Consider the following 26,390-nt stretch of genomic DNA (forward strand, 5'->3'; position numbering starts at 1 on the left):
TGGGGATGTCAGCAGAGAGAAAGTGAAGAAGCCAAGTGGAGAATTGGTCAATGAAGGCAGTGGCTGAGCCCGGTGGTCGGTATATGACAGCGATTTGGAGATTAGAGGGAGAGTAGATACGAACAGAGTGAACCTCGAAAGAAGGGAGGATAAGGGAGGGTAGGGGTTGGATAGGGTTGAAGGAGCACTTTTTAGAAAGAAGGAAACCCACTCCCCCAACTATGTCTGTTGCCAGAGCGAGGAGTGTGGGTAAAGTGGAGGCCACCGTAACTGAGTGCAGCAGTTATTAAATCATTTCACAGTTACATTGCTATATCATAGGAAACCGTATTTGATCATTTTGATCCATAAATACAGATGCCATATGCATGTATAATGGATGAAGAACATAAATTTTGTATTACGTTCATCTGAATCCAGCCTTAGTTTTGGTCAGACGACACATGGCCAACCCAGAAATCGTGGTCTATACACAAACCGGCAAGTGTAGACATTCAAAACCAACATTAATTGGCATTGCCTTGTTTAATGGAACATGTCATGTCAAAAATGCTATTAGCATGGACATTTGGTGTTAATCTGCAGGTTAATAGAGTTCTAAAGATGTGGGCCACCATACTGAAAATCCGGGCTCTTGGAGGAAATTAACTTTACTTCTTCCAGCAGCCTCTGGCTTTGAGTCATAGAGAACTGGCTAGCGAGGCTTCAGTACATAGTGAGCAGCAGCTGTAACCATGCCCTTCCACTGACTGACAGCTGGGTCAGTATTGAATCATTACTGAGCCTTCTGTCAGTCAGTGCCGGGGCGTGGGTGAAGCAGTCACTCTCTATCTACTGAGTGGTGACTGAAGCCTTGCCTCAATGACTGAAAGCCGGAGGCTTCTGAGAGGAATAAAGTTAATTTTTTCTTGGTAGCCGTGTTTTCAGTGTGATGGCCACACAGCTTAAGAATGCCATTAACCTGCAGATTAACCCCATTTCTGCAGATTAATTGCGTTTATGGAACATGACAGGTTCATTTAGTTATAATTAGTGTCTGCGCATCAATAAACAATAGAAAGATCAAAATTCTGCTGCACATGCAGTTTTGTGTCACTATAGACACTTTTGTAAAGTGTCTAGCAAAGAATGAATGTTTAGACAAATATGTCAAATACCACATATTCATTAAGTGTGCACCAGTTATTTTTTTTTGCATACAAACGTGGTATAATGGAAGCCAGCCTCGAGCTTTTATGACAAATAGAAAGTGCCTAGCAAGAAGTACTAACTCAATAAAACAGTATGTTTCACTGTGATAGATTTGACAGATTTGACAGAATCGTTTACATTTGTGCTGTCTAAATGTTAGACAGCATTAGTAAATGTGGGCCAATGGTTTTGTAGTGCTTATAGGTTTTATAAATCCTTGTGCTGCACTGTTGTAATCTGAAGCATGGAAAATCAAAAGAACTGCTGGTCTGCCAGATTACTGTAAATGGTTCAAATTTGCAAATTATGAAAATGGGTTGAAAAAAGATATACAAACTTGTGAGAAAGAAACCCCCAGAGCAATAAGCAGAGGAGGGCATGAATTTGGGAGGGGTGGACCTTGAACTCCTGCAGCTTTGTTGGTATAGCTGTGTAGACTTTAAGAAAGAGTGATTCTGCTTTAAGAGGAAGGAGAACAGTATGTTTGTGCCTGGTGTCTAAGGGTACTGTCACACAGTGGCACTTTGATCGCTACGACGGTACGATCCGTGACGTTCCAGCGATATCCATACGATATCGCTGTGTCTGACACGCAGCAGCGATCAGGGACCCCGCTGAGAATCGTACGTCGTAGCAGATCGTTTGAAACGTTATTTCGTCGCTGGATCTCCCGCTGTCATTGTTGGATCGGTGTGTGTGACAACGATCCAGCGATGCGTTCGCTTGTAACCAGGGTAAACATCGGGTTACTAAGCGCAGGGCCGCGCTTAGTAACCCGATGTTTACCCTGGTTACCAGCGTAAAAGTAAAAAAAAACAAAAAACGTACATAATTACTCACATTCCGGTGTCCTTCAGGTCCCTTGCAGTCTGCTTCCCGCTCTGACTGACTGCCGGCCGGAAAGTAAGAGCAGATTACAGCGGTGACGTCACCGCTGTGATCTGCTTTCACTTTACGGCGGCACTCAGTCAGAGCGGGAAGCAGACGGCAAGGGACCTGAAGGACACCGGAATGTGAGTATGTACGTTTTTTTTTTTTTTACTTTTACGCTGGTAACCAGGGTAAACATCGGGTTACTAAACGCGTCCCTGCGCTTAGTAACCCGATGTTTACCCTGGTTACCCGGGACCTCGGCATCGTTGGTCGCTGGAGAGCGGTCTGTGTGACAGGTCTCCAGCGACCACACAACGACTTTCCAATGATCACGGCCAGGTCGTATCGCTGGTCGTGATTGTTGGAAAGTTGCAGAGTGTGACAGTACCCTAAGACTGGAGTCACACTAGCGTTTTGCAGCCCACCGGGCTCCTCCCATCATTTCCTGGATCACTTTGTCACCTAACTTCCAAACTGTCTATCCTGTGATATCCGCACTCTCATGATGGGGGACTTTAACATCCCGATTGGTGATCCTCTCTCCCCATCTGACTCCCACCTTTTATCGCTGACTTACACTTATACTCGAGTACAAGCTGACCTGAGTATAAGCCGAGGCACCTAATTTTGCCTCGGAAAGCTGTGTAAGCTTATTGACATGAGTATAAGCCTGGTATGCATTGTCCCCTCATCCCTGTCCTGGTATGCGTGGCTCCCCCATCACTGTCCTGGTATGTGTGGCTCCCCCTGTCGCTGTCCTGGTATGTGTGGCTTCCCCTCTCACTGTCCTGGTATGTGTAGCTCCTCCCCGTAGCTGTCCTGCTATGCGTGGCTCCCCCCGAAGCTGTCCTGATATGCGTGGCTTCCCCCATCCTGGTATGTGTGGCTCTCCCGTCCTCTCCTGGCATGCTTGGCTCCCCCCCTCCCATCCTTGTATGTGTAGGAAGATGTACCGGGCTGGTGGTGCCTCTCGCGCGTTGGTTCTGGAGCTATCAGGGCTGTCACCATTGCTGCTGGGGGAAAGCTTTCTGACCCGGACAGAACTTTGCACTCAACTGTAGGGGGTGGGTCAGGGATAAAAGGCACAGTGCGCGGGAAGCGGGACACTTGGTGTGAAGATAGAGCGCTCAGCAGGAGGTTGACTCACTCTCCTTGGGGTTACGCAATAGTACAGGCCTGCGCTGCACCTCCTCTGCCATTGCACACACACTGACCGCGAGGGACGTAAATCGGTGTGCTCACTCACCCCTGCGACTGAGGGTTTTACCAGCACCGTTACGCTGTCTGCCGTGAGTGCGCGGTCAGTATCTGACCAGGTGAATCACCCAGAGCCGGGTAGCTATATCCCTGTCACCACCACTGGACTGAGACACCTTTCGTTGCTACTGGCAAGTTTCGATGTCAGAGCAGGACCGGCCAAAGACAGCTTTTATACTTCCTATGGGACTGTATGAATTTAACCAGATACTGTTTGGTTTGGCCAACGCCACTGGAACGTTTCAGTGATTGATGGAGAGGTGTCTAGGTGATTTAAACTTTGAAGCCATGCTCATCTATTTAGATGACATCATAATCTATGCCGCTTTGTTTGAGGACCATTTACAAAAGATGGAACAGGTCTTCTGTCGCCTTCAAAAACACGGTCTAAAAGTAAAGCCTCAGAAATGTCATGTTTCTCACTCAAATAGAGTACCTGGGTCACATTGTCTCTACCGAAGGAGTGAAACAATCCCGGGAGAAAATTGCTGTAATACAAGATTGGCCTACCCCGACAATGGTGAAAGATGTCCGGGTATTTTGGGGGCTGACCGGGTGTTATCGATGCTTTGTGAAGAATTTTACCCGCATAGTGAACCCTCTGACTGAGCTATTAAAGGGAATAGTCTCAGGCACCAAGAACCGGACTATTTAGTGGGGAGAAGGACAAGAAAAGGCATTTCAAGATCTAAAGAAACTGTTGATCAAAGCACCTGTGTTGGCTTATGCGGACGTCTCTCTACCATTCATTCTCCACACCAATTGAAGCTTGCATGGACTTGGGGCTGTGTTGTGTCAGATCCAGGATGGGAGAGAGAAGGTGATCGCTTACGCTAGTCGGTCCCTTCATAATTCCGAATGAAATCCTAACAATTACAGTTCCTTCAAGTTAGAGCTGCTGGCGTTGGCTATGACGGAGAAGTTCACCTGTCCGGGTCTGAAGTATTGGTACGTACCGATAACAACCCTTTGGCCCATTTGGAAAATGCGAAACGAGAAGCTCTGGAGCAACGAAGGGTGGCAAGAATGGCAAAGTTTCAATATAAAATCACCTACAAAAGGGGGGCTGAGAACACTCATGTGGACACCTTATCCAGAGTGAAATATGGATGCCCGGGGCGAAACAGAGATGAGGAATTAGAAGATGAGGAGATCCCCTTGTTCCGAGATTCTGCCAGGATGGTGGAAGCCACGCAAGAACAGGTGCAAGTGGTGGCCCGGGAAAGTGTCTTGGGATGATCTCGTGATGAATGGATGTGGTTACAACAGGAAAATGGAGAACTGGCCCAGCTGAGACAGTTGGTAACGTCTAAGCAACTTCCCAATCAAGAAGAGAGAAATGTCCTGTCCCCAGAGACTCTGCGGATTCTACGACAATGGGAGAGGCTACAAATGAAAAATGGACTACCATATCGGAAAGTTCAACTACAACAGGAGTTAGATGTCACTTGGCAGGTGGTAATTTCGGAGACGATGCTATCTAAAGTAGCTACCGAGGCACATGAGAGGGGAGCACACTTCGGCCAGGAGAAAACTTTTCAGTGGCTACAGTGATTAATATATCATCCCCGACTGAAAGCCGTAGTGGAAGAGACCTGTAGGCAATGCAGGAGTTGTGAGTTGGTGAAACCTCCTGAGTAGAGAGCTTCCACACAAACTATCATGACGTCAGCCCCTCTGGAGGTGCTTATGATAGATTATCTGACTATTTAACCAGTGCATCAGGGGTACGAGTATTGTTTGGTGATGGCAGACTACTTCACGAAGTTCGCTGTCGTGACTCCAACATGTGATCAAACTGCTGAATCAGCTGCGCATGCCATTTGTGAAAACTGCATTCAAGTATACAGCTGCCCAAAGTGAATTCATTCTGACCAGGGGGCCTGTTTTATGGGGAAAGTGATGGAAGAATTACAGTGTCTGTACCAGATCGAGAAGTCTCTCACCATGCCATATCATTCCCAGGGGAATGGAGCCTGTGAACAGTTCAACTGCACCCTTAGGGTACCGTCACACATTGAAATTTCCATCGCTACGACGTTACGATTCGTGACGTTCTAGCGATATCGTTACGATATCGCTGTGTCTGACACGCTACTGCGATCAGACACCCTGCTGAGAATCGTACGTCGTAGCAGATCGTTTGGAACTTTCTTTCGTCGCTTGATTACCCGCTGACATCGCTGGATCGTTGTGTGTGACAGCGATCCAGCGATGTCTTCGCTTGTAACCAGGGTAAACATCGGGTAACTAAGCGCAGGGCCGCGCTTAGTAACCCGATGTTTACCCTGGTTACAAGCGTAAACGTAAAAAAACAAACCGTACATACTCACCCGTCGGTGTCCTTCAGGTCCCTTGCCGTCTGCTTCCTGCTCTGAGTGCCGGCCGGAAAGTGAGAGCAGAGCGCAGCGGTGCTGCGCTCTGCTCTCACTGTACGGCTGCACTCAGAGCAGGAAGCAGACGGCAAGGGACCTGACGGACATCAGATGGTGAGTATGTACTGTTTGTTTTTTTACGTTTACGCTGGTAACCAGGGTAAACATCGGGTTACTAAGCGCGGCCCTGCGCTTAGTTACCCGATGTTTACCCTGGTTACCCGGGGACTTCGGCATCGCTCCAGCGCCGTGATTGCAACGTGTGACCGCAGTCTACAACGCTGGAGCGATGATCATACGACGCTGCGACGTCACGAATCGTGCCGTCGCAGCGATGAAAATTTCAATGTGTGACGGTACCCTTATTCAAGTGCTGAGAACTCTGGAAGAAGACCGGAAAGCTTGGTGACCTGAGTTCGTAGCTTAGTTAGTGTGGGTGTACAACAACCGCACCCATAGGACTGCCGGTTATACTCCATATACCTTACTATTTGGTCGTTCAGGGAAGGAAATCACCGAGCTGGAGCTGGATCCAGGAGAGGGCTACCCGTGGACGGGTTGTCCACCTGAGTTCGAGAACATCGCCATTGTTTACAGACTCTACATCGCCTAGTGCAGACAAGATTTCAGGAATTAGAACATGCAGAAAAGACTCCGCTGCGGGGGCAGAACTCCAAGCTGGGGACCGTGTACTAGCATGAGAAAAATGTCCACGGGACAAGCTAGAGTATCGGTTGGAGAAGACCCCGTACCGGGTGAAGCGTTGGATAAGCTCCAAAGGGTCCGTTTACAAAATCCAGCCTGAAGGGGAAGAAAATTTCACTACCCGTATAGTCCACCGGAATATGCTTCGGCCCTGTCTGTCAAAGGATCCAAATCAGGTAGAGGAGGTGCAAGATGCACCTGAAATTCTTTCACCAGTTGTAGTAGATTGATAAGAGGAAGAAAGAAGAAAATCCTGAACAGCCACCCGAAGAGCTATGGGAGGAACCAGTACCTGAAGTTCCCAAAGAACCTGCCCCAGTGGGAACGGATGCGCTACCGCCCTCACCTATGCAACCTGACTCAATCACCCAAGGTGACTCAACTACTCCTTCTGACTTACGGCGCTCCGAACGTACAACAGCCGGAATACCCCCCAATCGATACAATCAGGACCAATTTGTTTGGCAGCAAATTGTCCAAGAAAAGGAAGACTGCCCACATGTGTTACACGAACACTCGCCTGTGGAATGGCGAGAAAAAGGAGAAGGGGAGTGTAGGAAGATGGACCGGGCCGGTGATGACTCTCTCGTGTCGGTTCCGGAACCATCGGGGCTGTCACCATTGTTGCTGGGGGAAAGCTTTCTGACCTGGATAGACCTTTGCACTCAACTGTAGGGGGGTGGGTCAGGGATAAAAGGGACCGCGCGCGGGAAAGCGGGACACTTGGTGGGAAGACAGAGCCCGCAGCGGGAGAAAAAAAAATGTGCTGAAAAACTCGGCATATACACGAGTATATACTGTAATTAAGTTTACTCTGTAATGTCCTTATTTTCTGTGAAAGTCCACACTAAACTTGTAAAGTACTGCGGAATATGTTGGTGCTATAAAAATAAAAATTATTATTAATTATTATTGTTACACCATAAAATACAGCATAGTCCATCACTGACTACATCGACCATTATGATGGGATATTTTCTAGTATCAACCTGTTGTATACCTTTGATGTAAGTGGTGCTTCATAATCACTTATTCCACATCTCAAACATTTCAGGAATTTTTTGAAAATGGTTGTAAGGGTAAAGAGATCTTAAAATTAGTGTTTATCAGTGAAAGATACATACATTTTCAATTAAACTTCAGAATAAGCTGTCATATGGATACACTGTTTCTGGTCATTATGTGTACTGTATCTATATTAGTGAAAGATACTTAAATTTTCAATTACACTTCAGAATAAGCTGTCATGTGGTCATTATATGTACAGTATCTATATAATACATATGCAAAAAAGGAGCAGTTATTTGTTTTTTCTTTTTAGTGGTCCTTGAAGTTGCTTATAATTTGGTCAGTAGGGGTAATCATCTCAGGTATGGACCCCTGGTGTTGAGCGGTAACCATCCCTTATCCTGGGAGACTTCAACATCCCCATAAGCAGCCCCACTTTCACATCTGCATCCCAGCTTCTATCACTAACCAGTAACCACTTCTCTCGGCCTCTAACAGCTCTCAACTTCTAAAACACACAAAGACGGCAACACCCTTGACCTGGTCTTCGCCCGGCTCTGCTCAATCTCCTACCTAGATAACTCACTGCTTCCCCTCTCTGACCACAACATTCTCCCCTTTGCGCTCACAATCCCTCGCCCACCCCAGCACACTCCTACCTACCACACATTCAGAAATCTACACGCTATTAACTCTCATACACTTTCAGACTCCTTACACTCATCACTGTCACCAATCTCTACTTTTTCCTGTCCTGATCTGGCTGTGCACCACTACAATGACACTCTTAGAAGCACCCTGGAGCAAGTAGCACCCCTCACCCTCAGAACCTCCAAGCACAGAGTAAAACAGCCTTGGCTCACATTGCAAACTCGGCTTCTCCAGCGATGCTGTAGAAGTACTGAACGCTTATGGAGGAAAACTCGCACACCAGAAAACTTCATCCACTTCAAATTTATGTTAAGAACCTATAATTCTGCCCTTCACCTCGCCAAACAGACCTACTTCACCACTCTGATCTCCTCACTATCCAACAACCCCAAGAACATTTTTTACACCTTTTACTCCCTCCTCAGGCTAAAAGCACAAGCCCCTATCACAGACATTTGTGCTGATGACCTGGCCTCCCACTTTATAGAGAAAATAGATAATATCCGTCAGGAAATCCGCTCCCAGCCACTAAGTGCTGTGACTCCCATCTCTCCCTGCATTTCCTCTGGCTCACTCTCCACATTTGATCCCATCACAGAAGAAGAAGTCTCCAGGCTCCTCTCTTCTTCTCGTCCAACTACATGCACTACTGACCCCATTCCCTCACACCTCCTCCAGTCGTCACAACTCACCTAACTACAATCTTTAACCTCTCCCTCTCCTCGTGCATCTTCCCATCCTCCTTCAAACACTATCATTACTCCACTATTAAAGAAACCCTCTGTTGATCCATCCTGCACAAATAACTACAGACCAATCTCCAACCTCCCCTTCATCTCTAATCTCTTGCAGCGCCTGGTCTACTCCTGCCTTACCCATTACTAGGGTTGAGCGAAACGGGTCGGCCATTTTCAGAAGTCGCCGACTTTTGGCAAAGTCGGGTTTCATGAAACCCGACCCGACCCCTGTGTGGGGTCGGCCATGAGGTCGGCGATCTTCTGAATCTGGTATCGGAATTCCGATACCGAGTTCCGATATGTTTGCGATATCGGAAATCGGTATCGGAATCCACATTTAAGTGTAAAATAAAGAATTAAAATAAAAAATATTGATATACTCACCTCTCCGGAGGCCCCTGGACATCGCCGCTGGTAACCGGCAGCCTTCTTTGCTTAAAATGAGCGCGTTTACGGCCTTCCATGACGTCATGGCTTCTGATTGGTCGCGTGCCGCTCATGTGACCGCCACGCGACCAATCACAAGCCGTGACGTAATTCTCAGGTCCTAAATTCCTAATTCTAGGAATTTAGGACCTGAGAATTACGTCACGGCTTGTGATTGGTCGCGTGAGCGGTCACATGGGCGGCCGCGACCAATCACAAGCCATGACGTCATCTAAGGCCCTGAACGTGCTCATTCTTAAGAAGGAAGGCTGCCGGAACAAAGCAGGGTGCGTCCGAGGGTGAGTATATACCTAATAGGAATATACTCACCCTCGGCTTCTTTCCGGCAGCCTTCCTTCCTAAGAATGAGCGCGTTCAGGGCCTTAGATGATGTCACGGCTTGTGATTGTGATTATAAAGAACCTGGCAATCAACTTGAATATGAGATTTTTATTTACGATCAGATGTGGGAACAAACCTTTACCTATCCCACAGCATTTCATATCTAAAGGTCATAACATCTCACAATAATGTTTCAAGTAATTGAACAGATCTCATTACCCAGACGTGGAGGTGACAGACTGGCTTCCCTTAAACAGAGGGAATCCTTTTGGATCCATACCCTCGATACCCTACATCCTAGAGGTCTCAATAGAGATTATGACCTCACTTTCATATAAGGTTTGGTACCTCTCTTTTTCTTTTATCAGTCACAAACCCCTCCTTTTACCTACCAAAGATGTTTACCGTCTATGTGTATCTTATTGTTATCTTATGTTACTATAAAGAAATCTGTATCATATTATCTAATCTTATTACTGACATTTCAGCATCTTTAACAATGTCTATCTGTCTCCCTAGAGCCGACTATATTGAAACTCCAGGACTCTTCTTCTTCTCAGCGGGGCACAGTGGATTGAGCACGTATCACCCTTCTTCTCCACCAGCGCGGTCATTATCCTACGTCCTTTCCGCAACTCTCCAGCGTTATACCTAGCGGTATCCACGTAACGGTACACAAATCTAGTTGTCCCGCCTCCCCTAAGTCAGCGTCCACTGGTTGGCTGACATAACCCTGCCAGTCACGACAGCGGCACACGGCCACTTCCGGTATGTCATTTCCGGCCTGGCCGCCTCACACTAAAGGAACGCCGCACAGACACTTTCACATTCGGGCATCACGCCGACAGCGGTTGACACCGCGTCAAGACCCGCACAACACCAGGTAATACCTCCACCACCTTCTGCCACCGTGACGCCGACTTATAGCCCTAAGCCTTACCAAAACTGTTTACTTTCATTCACAGCACTCAGACGTGCTTTCTGCTCGCCTCAAAAAGCATAATCCAGGTACCGCTTACCTCATAGGGGACTCCACGTTATGTGCACATGTGCACCCTTATTTCTATGTTTTTATATCTAGACAGTGGATTTTTTTCCCCCTTTTTCATAACTTAGATAAATCATAGAACCATCAGATCTACTGAGTGGACTCTCAGTTACTCTACTGTACGGTACGCACATTTTTATGCTCTCTTCACCTTATTCACCCACATTAGGGGGCTCTGGGTGGTACTGTTGGCTCCTCCTGTTGTATTAGATTTCTAGAAAGCTATTCATTATGACCGCATGATTCATTGTATATACCTTGTTTTCTTGTTTCCTTGTTTTCTTTTTGGTGCTTCACTTTATTTTCAAGTGTGTATATATTCACATATGTAACTACAGACGGATGTAAATTGTTTATTTTGCTTATAATCTTGTAGTAACGGAGGAAGGCCATACCAGGCCGAAACGTTTTTGATCGTACTACAGAAAAATAAAAATCTCATATTCAAGTTGAGTGCCAGGTTCTTTATAATCACATACATATGGTTTGGGAACCTACCTGTGCACCACTATAGCTGTGCTCACGTGTTTTGATCCACGGCTTGTGATTGGTCGCGGCCGCCCATGTGACCGCCACGCGACCAATCACAAGCCGTGACGTAATTCTCAGGTCCTAAATTAGGAATTTAGGACCTGAGAATTACGTCACGGCTTGTGATTGGTCACGTGGCGGTCACATGAGCGGCCCGCGACCAATCAGAAGTCGTGATGTCATGGAAGGCCCTGAACGCGCTCATTTTAAGCAAAGAAGGCTGCCGGTTACCAGCGGTAAGGTCCAGGCTGCGTCGGAGAGGTGAGTATATCAATATTTTTTATTTTAATTCTTTATTTTATACATTAATATGGATCCCAGGGCCTGAAGGAGAGTTTCCTCTCCTTCAGACCCTGGGAACCATAGTATCCTGTTATGATCCTTAGTGGTTGAGGATCACAAATTACTCCAACTAAGTAACGAAACATAGGACAAGCTCTATGGAGGTGGCAAACTGGACTGACCGCAAAACTGAACCTATCCAACACACTAGAGGTAGCCGGTGAACGTGCCTAAAAATACTAGACGTCTCGAGCCAGCCTGAGGAACTAACTACCCCTAGGGAGAAAGAAAGACCTCTCTTGCCTCCAGAGAAATAATCCCCAAAGATATAGAAGCCCCCAACATATAATAACGGTGAGGTAAGAGGAAGGCACATACACAGGGGTGAAAGCAGATTCAGCAAATGAGGCCCACTAATACTAGATAGCAGAAAATAGGAAAGGGGTCTGTGCAGTCAGTAAAAAACCCTTACAAAATATCCACGCTGAGATTTCAAGAACCCCCGCACCAACTAACGGTGTGGGGGGAGAAACTCAGTCCCCTAGAGCAACCAGCAAGCGAGGAAATCACATTTTAGCAAGCTGGACAAGAAACATGATAAATGCTGAAAATCAAAAATGAACAAACAAAAACTTAGCTTGTCTTGGAGAGACTGGGAGCAAGGTAGTCACAAGGAATCTGAAGAGCACTGAATACATTGGTAGCAGGCAAGGAACTGAGTATCCAGGTGAGCTAAATAGGAAACCAACCAAGGATAATGAACCAGCTGATGCTGCCACCTGCAGAAAGACAACACTACACAGTACCGCTTGTGACCACTAGAGGGAGCCCAAAAATAGAGTTCACAACAGTGCTCCCCCTTGAGGAGGGGTCACCGAACCCTCATCAAGACCCCCAGGGCGATCCGGATGAGCAGCGTGGAAGGCACGAACCAAATCGGCCGCATGAACATCAGAGGCAACAACCCAGGAATTATCCTCCTGACCATAGCCCTTCCATTTAACCAAATACTGAAGTCTCTGTCTAGAGATACGAGAATCCAAAATCTTCTCCACCACGTACTCCAATTCGCCCTCGACCAGCACCGGAGCAGGAGGCTCAACAGAAGGAACCACAGGTACCACATACCTCCGCAACAAAGACCTATGGAACACATTATGAATGGCAAACGATGCTGGGAGATCCAAACGAAAAGACACCGGGTTAAGGATTTCCAAGATCTTATAAGGACCGATGAAGCGAGGCTTGAATTTAGGAGAGGAGACCTTCATAGGAACATACCGAGAAGACAGCCACACCAAATCCCCAACACGAAGTCGGGGACCCACACCGCGGCGGCAGTTGGCAAAGCGCTGAGCCTTCTCCTGTGACAACCTCAAATTGTCCACCACATGGTTCCAAATCTGCTGCAACCTATCCACCACAGAATCCACCCCAGGACAGTCAGAAGGCTCAACCTGACCCGAGGAAAAACGAGGATGGAAACCAGAATTGCAGAAAAAAGGCGAAACCAAAGTAGCAGAACTAGCCCGATTATTAAGGGCAAACTTGGCCAATGGCAAAAAAGTCACCCAATCATCCTGATCAGCAGAAACAAAACATCTCAAATAAGTTTCCAACGTCTGATTAGTTCGCTCGGTTTGGCCATTAGTCTGAGGATGGAAGGCCGATGAAAAAGACAAATCAATGCCCATCTTAGCACAAAAAGTCCGCCAAAACCTGGACACAAACTGGGATCCTCTATCAGACACAATATTTTCAGGAATGCCGTGTAAGCGAACCACATTCTGAAAAAATAGAGGAACCAAATCGGAGGAAGAAGGCAACTTAGGCAAGGGCACCAAATGGACCATCTTGGAAAAACGATCACACACCACCCAGATGACAGACATTTTCTGAGATATCGGAAGATCCGAAATAAAATCCATGGAAATGTGCGTCCTAGGCCTTTTCGGAACAGGCAAAGGCAAAAGCAAACCGCTGGCACGAGAACAGCAAGGCTTATCCCGAGCACAAATCCCACAAGACTGCACAAAGGAACGCACATCCCGCGACAAGGAAGGCCACCAGAAGGACGTAGCCACCAAATCTCTGGTACCAAAAATCCCAGGATGACCCGCCAACACCGAAGAATGAACCTCGGAAATAACTCTGCTGGTCCATCTATCCGGGACAAACAATCTCTCTGGTGGACAACGGTCAGGTCTATCCGCCTGAAATTTCTGCAGCACTCGTCGCAAATCTGGGGAAATGGCAGACAAAATCACTCCCTCTCTGAGAATACCAGCCGGCTCAGAAACTCCCGGAGAGTCAGGCACAAAACTCTTAGAAAGTGCATCAGCTTTCATGTTCTTCGAACCAGGCAGGTATGAGACCACGAAGTTGAAACGGGAGAAAAACAACGACCAACGAGCCTGTCTAGGATTCAGGCGCTTGGCAGATTCAAGGTAAATCAGATTTTTGTGATCAGTCAAGACCACCACACGATGTTTAGCTCCTTCGACCCAATGTCGCCACTCCTCAAATGCCCACTTCATAGCCAACAACTCCCGATTACCAACATCATAATTCCGCTCGACAGGCGAAAACTTTCTTGAAAAGAAAGCACATGGCTTCATCACAGAGCCATCAGAGCTTCTCTGTGACAAAACAGCCCCTGCTCCAATCTCAGAAGCATCAACCTCGACTTGGAAGGGGAGAGAGACATCTGGCTGACACAAGACCGGAGCCGAAGAAAACCGGTGCTTCAGCTCCCGAAAGGCCTCCACGGCCGCAGGAGACCAATTAGCCACATCAGAACCCTTCTTGGTCAAATCCGTCAAAGGTTTAACCACGCTAGAAAAATTAGCGATGAAACGACGGTAAAAATTAGCAAAACCCAAGAACTTCTGAAGACTCTTAACAGACGTGGGCTGAGTCCAGTCATGAATAGCCTGGACCTTGACTGGGTCCATCTCCACAGTAGAAGGAGAAAAAATAAAACCCAAAAAGGAGACCTTCTGTACTCCGAAGAGGCATTTTGAGCCCTTCACAAATAAAGCATTAGCACGCAGGACCTGAAACACCATCCTGACCTGCTTCACATGGGAATCCCAATCATCAGAAAAGACCAAAATGTCATCCAGATAAACAATCATAAATTTATCCAGATATTCTCGGAAGATGTCATGCATGAAGGACTGAAACACAGAAGGAGCATTAGAGAGTCCAAAAGGCATCACCAAGTACTCAAAATGGCCTTCGGGCATATTAAATGCTGTTTTCCATTCATCTCCCTGCTTAATGCGCACAAGGTTATACGCACCACGGAGATCTATCTTGGTGAACCAACTGGCACCCGTGCAGTAAGATGATCCACACTAGAAGTCAGAGTCTGAACATTCATGTCTGCAGCTGAGCTCAAAACCACCCAGAGTTCAAGGGGATGAAAGAAGCTAAACAGACTGCAGCAAAGGAAAAGCGGGAGGAAAAAAAAAAAAATGTACTCAGGTCTTCTTTTTATCCCACTTCTGCGATGCATTAAACACTTTTTGGCCTGCTATACTGTTATGATCCTTAGTGGTTGAGGATCACAAATTACTCCAACTAAGTAACGAAACATAGGACAAGCTCTAGGGAGGTGGCAAACTGGACTGACCGCAAAACTGAACCTATCCAACACACTAGAGGTAGCCGGTGAACGTGCCTAAAAATACTAGACGTCTCGAGCCAGCCTGAGGAACTAACTACCCCTAGGGAGAAAGAAAGACCTCTCTTGCCTCCAGAGAAATAATCCCCAAAGATATAGAAGCCCCCAACATATAATAACGGTGAGGTAAGAGGAAGGCACATACACAGGGGTGAAAGCAGATTCAGCAAATGAGGCCCACTAATACTAGATAGCAGAAAATAGGAAAGGGGTCTGTGCGGTCAGTAAAAAACCCTTACAAAATATCCACCCTGAGATTTCAAGAACCCCCGCACCAACTAACGGTGTGGGGGGAGAAACTCAGTCCCCTAGAGCAACCAGCAAGCGAGGAAATCACATTTTAGCAAGCTGGACAAGAAACATGATAAATGCTGAAAATCAAAAATGAACAAACAAAAACTTAGCTTGTCTTGGAGAGACTGGGAGCAAGGTAGTCACAAGGAATCTGAAGAGCACTGAATACTGTTAAATATGCTTATTCTGCACATTCTTTTAAATCAGGACTTAACCAGGTGCGTTATTCTTAAAAGAAAAATGTCGTCATATTCACATAAAAAAGTATAGTCGTTTATTGATTGTCCATAGAAAAATCACCTTGCAGCAAAAACATAAAACAGATGAAAATAGTTACGAACGGATTGTCCATGTGTAGAGAACAGCATTAGTTACCCCTCTTTCCCAAGTCCTGAATGGAAGCCATCTGTCTGTGTGTCTGAAGTTTGAAGGTCATCATGGCTGCAGCTACCAGCTGTTGCTTCCTCGTCAGACATCCATGGAGAGAATGAGGTGAAGATGGGAGGTGACAGTCCCACGTGACAAAAGACCCCCACACCCTCCTAAGAGACGCTTATATATCTTCTCTACAGATCACGTGTTGCCTGTATATGGAGTGAACTTATGCTCTGAGCTCCTATATACATAAATAGCTTTTGTAACGTCAGCATGAAACAATAAGCTCGGTACAGGATCGAGACCAAGAATATTTCAATTAATTAATATTTAACAATTCCCCCTTTTGAGGGTGACAGACATTCATTGATTGGAACCCTCAAATTAAATATATTAATAAAATCTTCTTTCTTCTTTTCTTCTTCTTTAGCAAAATAATTTAGTGTTTATAATATCAATAATAATAATAATAATAATATTGTTCTACGTATTCAATAATATAATGTTATGTAAATTCATGTTATGGTAAGCCGTGACCAATATTCATATAAAATATATATGATTATACTTCCCTATATCTACTTGAAGCATCTCTGGTCTGATGTCATCTGATGTCATCTGGTCTTCATTTTGATGTCTTCTCCTTGGTTCTTTTTAAACAATCTTTATTATAATTCTTATGAAATAGATGATAGCATGTAGATGTTGTAGAGACTGTGTGTCATGTGTCAATCAAAGTCCATAAATTCAAATATTGATAAGGAAACAAAGTTCATAGATGTGATGTAGCTTTAATATCTGTGCAATGTCACCTTTAAAAACCTGGACTTACATTGGCTCGCCTTGGAAATCATCTGGAATCTCCATATCATCCGTAGTGGTCTTGGAACAGGTGTTTTTGGTCAGCACAGCAAGGGTTAAATTGACTCTTCCCTGCTAAATATAGCACCATAACCAATCTTTGGTGCACCGGACACATGTCAGGGTTGTAGCGTCCTGACAATCACCTGATGTTCATCAGCTTTCATGGAAGTCTTATAGGTGATAGGAAACCACTGGAACATAATAATACAGTTCATCTTAGCATCATAGGATCATCGTCCTCTCCGTGGTTGGCAGGTAAGATATTGTACTCATACTTGTCAGTGATGGATGCTGTAGTTGTGAATGGTGACATGAATTGTATTCGACACAGTCTATTATTACTCAGAAATCATAGCATTGTTACCTTGTGAATCTTCTGGATAACGGATTTTCTTCTTGTAACTTTTAATTGAATTTAAAAATATACAAAGTCTTTATTAACATAACTTTAATATCTTGATTGAAGTCTTCATTCCCTATTCTATACCAAATCTGGTAATTTTCCTAACCTATAATATCATAGCTTACCATAGCAATCAATAATATCCATATAATTATCGGAATATTAATATGGACTCAATAATATATTTGGAAAAATAAAATAATAATAATGAAAAATGATAATATATTATTAACCATATTCTTCATGTAAAAGGACATTTTTATGTCATGGGTGTAATTTCTTTATGAACCCATAGATGTCAGTATGTCTTTTATGTAACAAGTGCTGATATTACTAAAACTTTATTAATAACCTATAACCAATAATATTTAAGAATGTGTAGCCATGAACCAAAATAAGAATGTATATATATAAATATGAATAAATGAATAAATGAGTGAAAGAAATTGTTGTATTTAACTCAGAATTGAAACATTTCTTATATAATGAAACCATATGATCATTATATTTGATAAAGCAATATACTTGTATTAGACATTAATTTATAAAATATTGATTTTTCTTTTTCTTGAGATAAAAAATGAAAAATTGAGAATAAAAATTGAAGAAAAAATGAAAAATGAAAAATAAAAATGATAAACAAATAAAAATAAGAAATAGTGAAAAATGAAAAATGAGAATAAAATAAAAATAAAAATAAGGCCTTTATATGTTGATGATGAATGCAAAGGTTATGTCTCAGTAACACATTCCCTTTAATATTTCCATTATCTAGATGTTGTCATAACCTTGGATTACCAAAATATTGAAATTATGCAACTTTGCATATAATAACCTTCATTAGAGGAAAAAATGACTTTTATAATACTTATTGTATTGTACCCAATAATACCTTATTAATATTTCTTTTTTTTTTTTTTTTTTTAAATGTGTGAAAAAAGAGGTATTGATGAAATGTGATGATGTAATCTGGATCAAAAACACATTTCCCCCTTAATATCAAAAAATATTATTTTATGAAAAAAATAAATTTGTAAAAAACAAAATTTAAAATAATTAATTTTAGAACTGTTATATCAGCTTGTGCCATATATTTGTTTGAAAATGTGTACCCATCTATGTAACTAAAAAAAACCACTAGATATAAAAAAATTATAATTTAACCATATTGATGTGTAATTGCACTTATTCACTATTTACTAAATCAAGAAATAATAATTAAAGAAATATAGAAATATGTTGAGTAAATAATATTTAAATATATATCTTAACATTGTAATTTAACTGACTCTTATTTTCATACACACAAGGTTTTTTGTTATTTTCTTTCTTTCTCTCAACATACCATAAATCATGAGGCCTCTTACATACTGCACGTACCACGCTCCACGCTCCTTACGTTACACTTCATTCTTGCGTTAAGTGCACTTAGCTGCTACACATCTGTCATCTGTCACTCAAACTATGATTCACATAGAAGTTGACAATACATATTTCACATATAAACAACATGTATATTAACCCAAAATATTGTGTCCTAATTATCGATCAATCAATGCGCATTGTATACTATTAAATTTAGTATTCTAATATTTATTTGAATATTCCCCAAATATTATTCTCTAACACTATCTAACTTAACACTATGTTCTAACCTATAGATAGGACTCTTCCATATGAAATGTGTGCATTTGTTGTACAGTTATATTTAGTACAGGTCTGCAACTGAATCCGTTTGAATGTAAAGGCTGAGGAGCTTCAAATTCTCCTTACCCTAAAACAAGGATATATGATATTTTAACTTACAGCTGTTCACATCATGCACCATGCAGTGGAGGAAAAAAACTACATTATTTCCATGCAAAGGAAAAAAACAAGTTTTTAGTTTATTAGTTATGTATTATTTTTTTTTTAAGTGTTAAATATATACAATCATGCAGTTATTATAGCTTCCTGTGTAAATAAAACATAAATTCGTGTAAAAAGGTTTTTTTTTCTCAATTCCTGTTTTTGAAATGAAAACTCTAAGGAAAAATAAAAGATAAAGGTTAATTTCATATTTATTCAGAAACAAAATAATTTAAATATGTTATACATATGCATATATTTAATATATGTAATTAATGTAATTCTAAGTATTACTGGAATAAATTCTAATTATTTCACTATACATGTATACATACATATATATACATAAACACAGTTACTATAATCTCTACTTTTATAAATATGCTACAGTATTTACTGTATACTATATTAATATATATAACTGCAGAAATATATTGTATAAAATAATTACATATTAATAAATAATACATTGTATAACTCCCCTACACCTCATATAATTGATTACATTTTTTTAGCCAATTCCTAACCCAAAATTTACCTCTCTGTTGATAATTTGTTGGACAGCACTATTTAATAAAATCATCTTTAAACTTATGAACTGAGATAATGGAGTGTTCAGTTGAACAGGCCCGGGGATACTCACCACTTGTTTCTGTCTGTCAATTTCCGCCATTTTTACAGGGAAATCTGAACCTCCAGCTTTTAACCCTTTCAGTGCAGCTTCAGTGGAAGACTCATAGGGTTTGTAGCAGATATGTAATTTTCTTCGTTCTTCATAGATTTGATTTTGGGTCAGCTTTGGAGATTTTGATTTTGGCTTCTGATAAGATACAATTCTGTCTGGTTTAAAAACCTTAGTATGATTTGTTTTCCTTTCAAGATTCTCATGTTTTCTAAAAAATTCAATAGACTGCACACATTCATATAAAGAACCTTTTTGTGACTCAATAACACGAGATACAGGATTTAGGAATCTGAATTTGTTTACAAAACAATTTATCATTGATTTTCTACTGGAATTAGTACTGATCAGTTTGTAAACCCTTTCAAAAATGGACATGAATGTAAAAGTACATTCTTTCCGGCCAATCCTCAATTTTAGAAGAATATCAAGATCTGGATCATTTTCTTTTAATCCACAGAATATCAAAATTTTTAATCTTTCTACATCAGTCATTTCTTCATGGAATTCTTCATTCTGCATTTTTAGTGAGAATTTCCTGGAGAAACTTACTGGAAGCCAAATTTTAAATAATTTATTTTTCTCCTGATTAGTCAGATCATACTTATCGGCAAAACTTTCAAAAATCTCTGAATTTCTGCACACATCAATTTTGTCATCATATGCAGGAATGATTTTACATAATTTTAACAAAGTCTTCCTAGATTTAGTTTGGAGTTGGGCCTCTGAGTCGTCTTCTATTTTTAGTGGCCTTTCCACATCATCTTTGTCAGTTGTCAGGTCTCCTACGTGTCCTCCATCTTGTTTTTCATCATGAGCCACAAAGTCAAGGTCACTTTGGGTGGTCATAACAGACACGTGCGTCACCTCTTCATCTTCCTCACTCTTTACTTTACACTCAATCTTGGGGACATCATTAATTTCCTTTTTCTTAGAAATTCTTTCTACACTGTCTTTTTTGGACTTTTCTGTAACAAACTCATGAAATACATTAACCATATGTAATATATTTTTCAGGTGCTCTTTTTCTTTTTTCCTAGATACTAGCTTAGAACCTAACTTCATATTTGCTATTCTGCATTCCGCATATAAACAAAGCCAAAATATTTCTACACTAGATCTATACAAACTTACAAATTCTATCTGACTTGATTTAGCATATGAATCAATCAAATCCATTTGTCCTACCTTGAAATCTCAGCTTGTAGTTCTTTTGCTGGGCTCCAAACTTCACTTGACCACGGCTATTTTTAGCACGTCTATTTTCAACACGTCCGGTACTTGTAGTACTCCTACTACTTGTCAATTCAACTAACACCTGTTAGTCTCTGTTACGTTTACAAAGTCATAGGTTCTTCTTGAGATCTTTGTGACTTGAAGTTTTGAAGTGAAATTTCTGAATACTTGCACAAAATCTTGCAAACTGTTCTGTCTTCCCCCCGTGTGCAAAAATGAAGGAAATTCACGAAAAAAATAGCACAAAAATCAAAACTGGCTGGCTTCGGCAATGTTAAATATGCTTATTCTGCACATTCATTTAAATCAGGACTTAACCAGGTGCGTTATTCTTAAAAGAAAAATGTCGTCATATTCACATAAAAAGTATAGTGGTTTATTGATTGTCCAAAGAAAAATCACCTTGCAGCAAAAACATAAAACAGATGAAAATAGTTACGAACGGATTGTCCATGTGTAGAGAACAGCATTAGTTACCCCTCTTTCCCAAGTCCTGAATGGAAGCCATCTGTCTGTGTGTCTGAAGTTTGAAGGTCATCATGGCTGCAGCTACCAGCTGTTGCTTCCTCGTCAGACATCCATGGAGAGAATGAGGTGAAGATGGGAGGTGACAGTCCCGCGTGACAAAAGACCCCCACACCCTCCTAAGAGACGCTTATATATCTTCTCTACAGATCACGTGTTGCCTGTATATGGAGTGAACTTATGCTCTGAGCTCCTATATACATAAATAGCTTTTGTAACGTCAGCATGAAACAATAAGCTCGGTACAGGATCGAGACCAAGAATATTTCAATTAATTAATATTTAACAAATACATTGGTAGCAGGCAAGGAACTGAGTATCCAGGTGAGCTAAATAGGAAACCAACCAAGGATAACGAACCAGCTGATGCTGCCACCTGCAGAAAGACAACACTACACATTACCACTTGTGACCACTAGAGGGAGCCCAAAAATAGAGTTCACAACAGTATCCCATTGCACTGCATTGGGTTTCGTGTTTCGGCCGACCCCGACTTTTTTATAGGATCGGCCGATTTCACTCGACCCGACTTTTGAGAAAGTCGGGTTTCGTGAAACCCGACCCGATCCTATAAAAATAAAAGTCGCTCAACCCTACCCATTACCTCTCCACTCACTCCCTCCTAGACCCTTCACACTCTGGCTTCCGCCCCCTACACTCGACAGAAACTGCACTCATTAAAGTGACCAATGACCTTCTGACAGCAAAGTGTAACGGTGACCACTCTCTGCTCATTCTTCTCGACTTCTCTGCAGCTTTTAACACTGTTGACCACCATCTCCTACTCTCTAGGCTCCAGTCACTAGGAATTAAGGACACTGCTCTCTCCTAGTTCTCTTCCTACTTTTCTGACCGCTCCTTCAGTGTATCGTTCATTGGCTCCACTTCGACCCCTCCTCCTCTCACTGTCAGGATACCTCAGGGCTCAGTCCTTGGCCCACTTCTCTTCTCTCTCTACACGGCCCCAATTGGACAGACCATCAGCAGATTTGGCTTTCAGTACCATCTTTATGCCAATGACACACAACGATATACATCATCCCCTGACCTTACTCCCGCTGTACTACAGAATGCCAGTGACTGTCTGTCCACAGTCTCCGACATCATGTCCGCCCTCTATCTGAAACTCAACCTCTCCAAAACGGAACTTCTTCTGCTCCCACCATCTACTAACCTCCCTAAACCTGACATTTCCCTCTCCGTGGGTGGCACCATAATAACACCCCGGCAGCAGGCACGCTGTCTGGGTGTTACGTTTGACACCAATCTCTCCTTAACTTCCCATATACAATCTCTTGCCCGCTCGTGCCGCTTACACCTAAAGAACATCTCTAGAATCCGCCCTTTTCTCACCATGGAAACAACAAAAACCCTCACTGTTGCCCTGATACACTCCTGCCTGGACTGCTGTAATGCTCTATTAATTGGCCTCCCCCTTACTCGACTTTCCCCTCACCAGTCCATCCTTAATGCAGCAGCCAGGGTCATCTACCTGGCTAATCGGTATTCAGATGCAGCCGCTCTTCGCCAGTCATTACACTGGCTGCCCATTCATTATAGGATCCAATTCAAAGTACTTGTTCTCACCCACAAAGCTCTCCACAGTGCGGCACCCCCTTACATCTCCTCCCTTATTTCTGTCTATCGGCCTAACCGACCGCTGCACTCTAGTGTTGAGCCACCCCCCTAGTGTTCAAGTTTGGTTCGTCGAATTGGGGCGTGTTCGACGAATGTTCGTCGAACGTTCAACGAACACCGTCGAACCCCATTGAAACCAATGGCAGGCAAACACAAACACATACAAACACATAGAAAACACCTTAAATGGTGTCCAAAAGCTGACAAACTGCTCAGAAGACACAACAAACACATGGAAAAGTCACAAGTACATATAGTCATACGAAAAGAAAATAGGTGGAGGTGTAAAAGGAGGAGGAGACACAGATATAGGCATGTCATGCCCTTCTAAAATCAAGAAAGGCTGGAGTAAAAATCTAAAATTAGCCTACCAACACCCAGACATCGTGACAAAAAGTTTAAAAAATAAATATCTTTAGGTAGAATGGCGGGTCCATTCAGAACAATTTCCTTAGAAGACGTAGTGGTATCCCTGTCAGGAGTCATACCAAAAAAGGAACCCAATACATTCAGACTAATCCACCATTTGTCATATCCAAGGGGCAGGTCAGTAAACGACAACATCGACGCGGAACCAAGTACAGTACTATATACTGTACCTCCTTTGACGAGGCAATCAGGAGGGTCAAGAAGTTGGGAAGGGGCACCCTAATGGCCAAAACAGACATTGAGGGGGCGTTCCGGTTACTACCTGTGCCTCTGAATAGTGTGCACCTATTGGGCTGCTTTTGTGAAGGAGCATACTACATAGATCGCTGTTTCCCCATGGGGTGCTCCATATCCTGCTCACTATTTGAGGCATTTAGTTGCTTCCTCTAATGGGTCGTCATGGACGTTTCTAAGCGGGCACATATTATCCATTACCTCGACGACTTCTTATGCCTGGGCCAAAAGATTCGCCACAGTGTGAATACACGCGGTAGTCCACCTGTGAGAAGGACAGAGCTGGAGGGAGAGTGGACACCCCAGAGCCGAGCGGTTAGATTGAGAAAGGAAGAAGGCGGTGTAGCTTGCTTTACGGATGGGGTACTCTGCTGAGTAGCAGAAACTGCTACTAGGCCCAAAGTATTGCCTGGGCTAGATGCAGTTAAAAATTAGATACACAGGCGGTGTAGCTTCACATGCGGGCTGCTCCGCTGACGTGCAGACACTGCTCCTAGGCCCAAAACGATTTACTGGGTTAGATGCAGTAAAAATTTAGATACACAGGCGGTGTAGCTAGCTTCACAGGCGGCCTACCCTGAAAAGGGCTGATATTACAACTAGTCCCGACTCCGTAAACCTATCTCTCAGAAAATTTGCTCACAAAAAAGACTCTTAGACTGTATAGCGCCCACAGCAGCAGCGGTGCCATCTAACACTAAGCTGCAGCAGTGAGGAAATTGTGGCGACGGGGAAAATGGCTGGTTCTTATAGGGCAAGGACATGTGACATACACAGCCAATGACACATGCCCTTGCTTGTGTGCATCACATGCACATTGCTGTGTGTGTGTGTGCACTGCTGATAGGCTGAGAGACTGCACTGCCCCACTGTAAATGCACGAAAGAAAAAAAAAGAAAAAAAGATCGGCATTATTTCAACACAGATCTATCCCCCGCCCCCCCTCCCCACCCGCCCACTATACACTGAAACATTCTATTAACAATGATAAGCAGTTTTAATGTGCAAATCAAGTTAGGCTTTTGGTGAATGAACAGTTATCGAACAGAAACTCAAACAGCCGAATTTTAAGCAAATTATTCGAGTTCGTCGATCAATTCGAACACCGCCCAAAACAGCTCGAATTTGAAATTGCCGAACAGTTCGACTCGAACACCGCTCATCTCTACTGCGCTCTGCAAATGACTTTTGACTAACCTCTGCAATAATCCGTACCTCCCACTCCTGACTCCAAGACGTCTCCCACGCCGCACCATTCCTCTGGAATGCTCTACTCCAAGAAATTAGGACCATCCACAATTTGCATAGTTATACGTGCGCCCTCAAAAGATATTTGTTCAGAGCGGCCTATCACATTCCCTAATAAAATTCATTTATGCGTAAGGGCGCGTGTGTAGCCCAGTTCACTCTCTCCATCCATCCCCCAGCCCCTGAAAATGGCTGGACCATCATTGTAAATACATCATTGTAAATAAGCTCCTGTACTTTGTATCTCCCCCACCTCATTGTAGATTGTAAACTCTCACGAGTAGGGTCATCTTATTATGCTTTAATTATTGTATTGTTAACGTTTTTACTTATGACTTGCGTTTGAAACTGTTAAACTGTAAAGCGCTGCTGAATATGTTGGCGCTATATAAATAAAGATTATTATTATTATCTCAGGTATGGATTACTGATTTGGAGGGGTGTCCATTAGGGTATGACACCGTGGTATAGAGGGGTAACCATCTCAGGTATAGCCCCCTGATGTGAAGTGGTAAGCATCTCATGTATGGCCCTTTCGTGTCAAGGGGTAACCATCTCTGGCATGGCCCTGGTGTGGAGCGGTGTCTATCATGGCATGGCCCCATGGTGTGGAAGGTTAACCATCTCGGGTATGGGCTCCTGATTTGGAAGGGTAACATCACAGGTATGGCCCCCTGGTGTGGAGGTGTGACCATCATAGTATTGCCCCCTTGTCTCCAGAAGCATTTATATCTTATAAAATCTTGTCAGGGTAAAGTCACTGGGGTCATGGCAATCATATTTTGCAAGCCTACAGAATAAATTAACTCCTCTGAACCAGAAACAGCAGCTGGGGGGAGAAGAAAACGAAGTAGGCATGTTTTTCAGTACAATCTCTAGCTTCACGGCAAGCCTCTTTTTTCATGTGAGTTGAGAATTCTGAGGTACAGAGTTTGACTGTTTATATTGACCAAATCCTGTTTCTTTCTAGGTTGTCTAGTAATCTAGTGCATTAAAATGAAGAGCAATATACCTAATATGGGTGCCATTGAGTTGGTTGGAGCAACCAAGGGTAATGTAATTAAGTGCATTAACACAAAGGGCAATATGCATATTCCTGATGCCCTTGAGTAGGTGGGAGCAGCTAAGGGTAAATGTCAGCAAGTGAACTACAAACTTAGGGCTGTCTGTCCTGGTGCTGTATGTTGTACAACAATTCTTTATATATAGTCCACTATGGGGATATAGCCCAAGTGAAAAATGTATGTATAAATAATGAGTCTAGTGATAATATGGAACAAGTTATAAATAACAATAAGTGGTAGAATTATAGCAGGGTGGTACTTATAAATCAGTCATGAATGTTTAAATGGCAATAAAAGTCCATAAAGGCAAGCAACTGAAAATTGCATATAAGGGTACCGAGTACAAATCACTCACAGAACCACAGATGAAAAGATGACGATAAATTACCATATATCAATGCCCAGTAGTTCCAACTTACGTTTCGCCAGGTGGCTT

General features: G+C 43.1%; 2 protein-coding genes across 2 annotated transcripts in view; both read left to right on the forward strand.

Moving 5' to 3' along the window:
- The window catches only part of TMEM54 (transmembrane protein 54), a 214,181-nt gene extending 203,122 nt beyond the window's left edge, over positions 1-11,059 (forward strand). Inside the window, exon 6 of the mRNA XM_077295994.1 lies at positions 10,085-11,059. Coding sequence (XP_077152109.1) covers positions 10,085-10,099 — 15 coding nt within the window. The 3' untranslated portion in view covers positions 10,100-11,059. The remainder of the gene's footprint in view (positions 1-10,084) is intronic.
- LOC143816051 (uncharacterized) overlaps positions 10,316-26,390 on the forward strand; it is a 146,582-nt gene continuing 130,507 nt past the window's right edge. Inside the window, exon 1 of the mRNA XM_077295995.1 lies at positions 10,316-10,448. Coding sequence (XP_077152110.1) covers positions 10,336-10,448 — 113 coding nt within the window. The 5' untranslated portion in view covers positions 10,316-10,335. The remainder of the gene's footprint in view (positions 10,449-26,390) is intronic.

The sequence above is a fragment of the Ranitomeya variabilis genome, chromosome 3 (genome assembly GCF_051348905.1).
Source record: "Ranitomeya variabilis isolate aRanVar5 chromosome 3, aRanVar5.hap1, whole genome shotgun sequence".
Taxonomy (NCBI): domain Eukaryota; kingdom Metazoa; phylum Chordata; class Amphibia; order Anura; family Dendrobatidae; genus Ranitomeya; species Ranitomeya variabilis.